The sequence below is a fragment of the Halichoerus grypus genome, chromosome 8 (genome assembly GCF_964656455.1).
Source record: "Halichoerus grypus chromosome 8, mHalGry1.hap1.1, whole genome shotgun sequence".
NCBI classification, from domain to species: Eukaryota; Metazoa; Chordata; class Mammalia; order Carnivora; family Phocidae; genus Halichoerus; species Halichoerus grypus.
The window spans coordinates 54,716,737-54,723,259 of record NC_135719.1 but is presented as its reverse complement, the minus strand read 5'-3'; the positions used below and the strand labels follow the sequence as shown (position 1 = coordinate 54,723,259).

Below are 6,523 nucleotides of genomic sequence, written 5' to 3'. Positions count from 1 at the left end.
AAGGAAAAGCATCAGAAATAAATACATATGCTGGCTTTCCTTTGTAAATGGTACCACTGAGTAACCAAATAGTAGGAGATATTTCTATTTCTAGGACCATTCCAGCTAATAAATAAGGAAGAAATGACAGAATTAGAATATCACTACTTTGATCCAAGGGGTATGGATCAATGACTGGTACCATCATCGAGAAGATATAACCAGACATTAGGTGTAGCCAAATGGAAGAACACAACACTATCTATGAAGTAGTTGGGTGTGTTGGGGTGGGGGTGAGGTGCCCTGAATCGGACAGCAAGCCTCTAGATCCCATAGCCAACTTACCAATTTACAGAGAATACAGTAAACAAAGAATCATGTTGAATGACACCACAGAAATGTAATCAGCAATATCTAGACTCTGGAAACCCTACAAGCAGGGATTGGCAAACTATGCTAGATGCCTCTTTTTGTAAGTATTTTTACTGAAACAGCCATATCCATTTATTTACCCACTGTCTATGGATGCTTTTACACAACAATGGCAGAGTTTAATAGTTATAGCATAGATCATATGGCCCACAACAGCTAAAATATTTTCTAACTAGTCCCATTAAGAAAAACTCTACCAACCACCTTTGCTCTACAAAATACACAACTCAATTTCTTCAACAAATAAAATAGTGGAGGGAAAAACCTTTAAGAGACCTAATAAACATTTCAATCAACCAGAACGGGAACATCTTATTTGTACAAAACCTGTAAAAACAAAAAGCAAAACAAAAAACAAAAACTATACACAATTGAACATTTGAATACTAATTGCATATTTAATGATAATAAAAACACGATGAAACGTAGACACATTTATATATGTTGCTAGATGTTCCACTGTACATTACTTAGAAGGAGAAAAAAGGTCATTTTACTTAAAGAAAACTTCTCTGAAGATGTAACCTCCCTATCTTTTGATACAATAAGGCAATACTTGCCCCTTGATGAGAAATAACTGTTCTTTCATTATCAGGATAGAAGGGGAGCAAGGCCCTCTCCAGGCCATGTTGTGAAAATTAGAAAAAGGCATCCATTCCTTAAGATACTTTACTTCCATCTGTTAAATTTTTGTAATAAATATATAGTTTATTATGTGAATGGGGCCCCTTAGATATGATTGGTGCCTTTACACAACTTACAACCTGCACAACTACAGGAGTGGCCTGAGTGGAAATGAACAAGCTAGCTGCTAAAGAATATGACGAGCTCAACTCTACCTTTTTGCAAATTAGTAATGTAAAAAAGGTACCCCCCCCATTTGAAAGTTAATTTTCCTCAACTAATCTTTATCACTCAGAAATGAACTTATTTGTAGCTAGCACGGGGAACAAATCTACAGACTTTCACAGTCCTAACATTTCCTTCCTGAATATTCTAAATTATCAGACACATTTCTCCCAGAAATGCAGTTTCTCTCCCACTGCAATAAATGCAGAAAGCCAAGATACAACCTCACCAGCATTTGTGGCTCACCATCATTTCAAAGGCAAGAGAGCTGCAGGAAAGAAGGTGTGTATGACCAGAGGCAATCAGCTAAGCAGTGCATAAATATGAGCCCCACTACATACTCTTCTAGCAAATATTAACTAAGGAAATAATAGACCTGATCACTATTTTTTTCTAATCTGGGAAACAGAGGAAAGTCCTATCTCTACTTCAAAGCATACTATTTAAAGAAGGTACATGAACAAGGCTTCTTGAGTATAGATATGGAAACAAAACGAAACAAAACAAAACCAAAGGATAAACTAAAAGGAAAACATTGTAGCAACTGAGTTATATAAATGTGTTTATAGCCCCTGTAAACCATGCTTTAAAATGTACATTATATAAATCATATATACCAAAAAAACACAACACGCAATAGAAGAGCACTCATTTTCTACACACATACACACACACAAACACACACCCGAGTAAATCTCTAGAACAGAGATTTTTATCATTTTTACACTATGCCCATCCTAGGTGTGTTAAATTAGCAAAATCTTAAATAAAGCTTTGTAAAGGATATTAGTACTTCTAAATGATTTACTTCTTAACAAAGTGACAGGAAAAAAAAATCAAGGAGAGTGTAGACTTCTCAAAAGACTGGTAACCAGAGTTTTGTGTTTTTTTTTTTTTAACATAAAGGATGGACTATTTTTATTTTTCTTCTGAAAAGGGTAGGAACCTTGTTATAATATCTTCCAATTACCTTTGTGGCAACAGAAATTTCAGCTGCCAATTTTAAGTATTTCGTATATACCACATAAATAATTCAGTATTAAGTTCAAGGCAGTTTTATGAATTAGAGGATTTTGAAGTCAAAATAAGATTCCTTTTCCAAGCCCTTCCACCCACAATATCATATTCATAGGACTAAATATAAACTTACTTGGGCTGTTAGAAAGGTATCATCTTCACCTTCTTGAGCTTCAATTTCCTAAGTAAAAGGGTATACAATAGCTTTGCTTTACAAAATATCTGGGTAACATGAGAATGCTTTTATGCTCTATCTAATTATCACTTGCCTTGTGTTCTGTACAGTGTCTACGATACCATGGGTACTAAGTCAATGCTTAATAATGCAGACTATATTTTTTATGCCAACATAAAAGTAGTCACATTGAGAGAGAATTAGAAAAATCTCTTGAGCCCTTCATTTATTAAGCTAGGTAGAATGGAAGTATTCTAAGCATGATCATTAACTGTACTGACTCCCTCCCTAATCCACTGGTTTTCTTAAGACATACTAACATATTTCAAAGCAGGACAAATGGTCTCTTTCAGTCAAAGAAAGTATCTTTTAAATTATATGTCTTTAAATTAAACTTTCTTAAGTAATTCCCCACCTTGATAATAACCAAAGAAATGCAAGTTAACCTTTTAGATCTACTAAAGTAGCAACAGATAAAAAGTTACCATCCAGTACTGTTGGCAAGATCAGAGTGAACTGAGACAACTTCAACGTAAATGTCCCAAATCAAAGGAGTGGCTATTCAGTCTAGTAAGTTACAGTATAACACACGCATTATGAAGTTATCATGATACGTTATATGAAAACTTTATATAGAACAAATAGCAACTAAAGGCATGATAACTATTCTGTACAAATATATACAAATGTGGAAGATCATAAGCCAAAATTTAAAAGCTAGTAGGATTTCAGGTGACTTATAAATTCAAAAATATATTTTCTGAAAATTCTGAGACTTCCACATTGAACTAGAAGAAATACTTTTTATTATTTATTACTTAATTTATCTGTTCACATTTTAAAAAAACTGTCTAAAGACCTGACTTTCGATGTCCTCTTTTTCTATATCTTCTATTGCTTCTGCCTCTATTAATTCATGAGTTCTCTTGTTCTCTTCTGCAGAAAGTAACTCCTTGGAATGTATATTTTCTTCTTCATTTTCACCAAATTCTTCAGAGTCCTTTAGTTCGTCATTTCCATCTTGTTCATGTGCCTCTTGATTCTCCAATTCACAGTCCTTTTAATGGTAAGAAAATTTGGTACAACTAGAGGCAAAGTACTATAGGCTATCCACCAAACGTTTTTTGGTAATTTACATGTCTACATGTTTTAAATTTTACCATATTTTGACATTATTCCCAAAGTTCAATCATTTGACCCTACATATTAACTGTGTCTTTAAAAATAGAGGGAGTCAAATCCCAAAGTCATTGAACCATGCATCTAAGTTCCCAAATCTCTCACACTGAGATACGCACTAACTAGATTGCTACTAGAGATGGTCTCAAGTTCCAGTTATTTAATATTTACCAAGTCACATCCCAGGAGCTGTCCTAGAAGATAAGGCTTCACAGAAATGACTTGATTTCTCCATGTGCCATAGTTTGATTTAACTTCAAAGACTCTGCAAGTCTTACATATTATAACAAAGTTTATTTCTAATTAATAATAAGGCACCCCAACTGTTACATTCTGTTCTTGAAAAAAATGCAAATAATTAAATGTATTTGTTTTAAAATCTATCACTGTGCCACAATCCCAGTTAGGCAGGGGAACACAGGTTGGGAGTGTCTTGGTGAAGGAATTCTGTTTGCCCTTCAAAGTTTATGGATACACAGTGCTTCAGTAGAAACAAAGAAAAGCAGCAATCTAGTTAGTTTCCTCTTTAACTGCAAAGAAAGGGTTGAAAGCAATGAACACTCTTCCCCCTTCCTTATTCTACGGTAAATATAACAGATTTAAGAAAAGCCTTCTGGGTTAAAAGGGGAAAAGGGTAGGGGCATGACTATTAATCATTCAGAGCTGAACTACAGTGAGGAAACAGAAATTTCTGGGGAGGCGGGCAAAGAAAAGGAACAGGATTATATGGGAAGGTGGAGTGCTTGGGAGCAGGGCATCTCTGGGACCGTAGGTTTAACCAACCTCACCACGTATGAGTAAGGGAACACTGGAGGTTGAGAACGGAGTAGGGGACTGTGTAACAGTCCCTACTTTTTGCATTTACTAATGCAAAAAAAAAAAGCAACCGAGGGAAATCACCGAGGGAACTTTATCTACTCTGAAGTGCCAACTCTGACCATTCTCCTCACCTATAAATGAAAGCAATTACTATACTATTCATGTCTAGGCAATAGGTGATATTTATTCACCACTACTGTATAAATCCCAGAATTACCAATTCTGAGAGATAAGTATATTCACTTATTTTCTATCAAATACATCACATATGCCAGTACCTCCCTAAAGTGAAAAAGGAAGTAGAAAGAAGAAACTGAAGATTTATTTAAATCAGATTTTTTTAAAAAAAGGCTCTTTTGTTCTTCTAGACATTATGACCAGGCTCATTTAATAATCACACGAAGGTATCCTTTGCAGCACATACAAGAGACAGTACTATTATGCTAAATAGAAGCATATATCACCTCCTAACATTTCAAATGAATATAAGATTTTTATGAACTGAAGAGCTAAAAGTTAGACATTTGAAAATTAAAATGTTTTTACTAAGTCATAATGTTTTTCCAGCTTATGGATAATTTTTGCTTAATCATACACTCACTAGTGAAGACACCTGGAGAAAATAAGAGCAAAGGAACAAACCTAAAGGAAGATATATCACAAGGATAACAGAATAGAGAGACTGGAGAGTTCTGAAAGGCTCAAACGAAAGCTGATTACAGGCAAGCAATCATCAATTTTAACAGCTCCCTGGGCAAGGATTTCCTAAAATTATCTGATTTCAGGGTTAAATCCTCAACCACACGTTTCTTTCTCTCTGTGCGTATGTACCCTCAAAGTGCAAGGTGTGAAGTGTGGGACATGTGGTACACTCTGTGGTCTGTGTGTGCATGTAACGTGGGGAGGGTAGAGAGCTAAGCGGTAGGAGAGATGGCCAGGTGAATGGACATGAGCTGACTTCATGGCAGAGCACACAGACATCCAGAGATGTTATGACCACATGGACTAACTGTACACAGAAAACAGAATATATGGAGTATAAATGTACATAATGTAGGAGGAACTGTGCTCATTTAAATAATTCCTGCAAATGCCACACTACTTAAGACCTAATGATCAGTAAGTAGCAGATCACATCAGTAAAAAAAACAAAAAACAAAAAACCTGTGATTAAAAATAACTTATAGAACTGCCACAACTGCAGTTAAAACTGTACACATTATTTTTCTGGCTAGTCAGTTTTGAAATACATTCATTTTCAGTCAAAAAAGATCTGGCTTAAATTTATCTTTAAAGGGCAAAACAAATTTCTTAATTTGCTCTTTACTAAGTAGCAACACATCAGCAATCTTCTCTCTCCATTTTAAGGACTACATTAATCTAAGTTCTGTATATTTTATAAAAAAGCTGAATGCAATCGGCAGATGAAAAATAAACTATCAATACCCTCATTGCGGTACCTTGTCTAGGAACTAACATATCATTTGTCTTGCAGCTGTTCCTCTGGCCCCTACGTCTGATTTCTACTTCAAGGCCTGGACAAACATTATTTTTAGCTCTATGTCTCATTTAACTAAAGACAAAGTCATTTATTATATTTCTCAACTATGATGAGATTGACAATACTACATTAAGTCTCTATCTTTATTTCACCTCCATACTTCAGGATAAATGCATGAATTCATCATGCAAAATAAACGTCTTAACCTGAGTAATTAACACTTTACCTTGACAAAAGCATCATCTTCCACAGAAGCATCTCCACTCAACTCATCTGCTTCCTGTTTTTTACCTGCGAAAGAAGGAAAATGGGCTAACAACCAATATTTTATTACTTTAAGAGTAAAAAACATTCAGAAGAGTTTACCCCACGTTATTGATCACTCTCTACTCCCAAATCATCTGACAAAACTAATGCGAACTGCTTGTAAACCACCTGCTCATAGCTGTCCCAAACAAAAAACCTTTTTTAAGAACATCATGCTGCTTCACTAAAATAAACTGCACAAGTAATCTTAATACAAACCCACCATCTTAACTGACTTGATATATATAATACATTTTTCTTTATGC

The 6,523-nt window shown here is 34.9% G+C and overlaps 1 protein-coding gene across 3 annotated transcripts in view; it reads right to left on the bottom strand.

The window, feature by feature from the left end:
• The window catches only part of SLTM (SAFB like transcription modulator), a 42,838-nt gene that overhangs the window by 24,352 nt on the left and 11,963 nt on the right, over positions 1-6,523 (bottom strand). For all 3 annotated transcript variants that reach the window (XM_036107045.2, XM_036107047.2, XM_078079274.1), the window contains exons 3-5: positions 6,178-6,242; positions 3,312-3,509; positions 2,411-2,458 (exon numbers count right to left, since the gene is read on the bottom strand). In XM_036107045.2, coding sequence (XP_035962938.1) covers positions 2,411-2,458; positions 3,312-3,509; positions 6,178-6,242 — 311 coding nt within the window. The remainder of the gene's footprint in view (positions 1-2,410; positions 2,459-3,311; positions 3,510-6,177; positions 6,243-6,523) is intronic.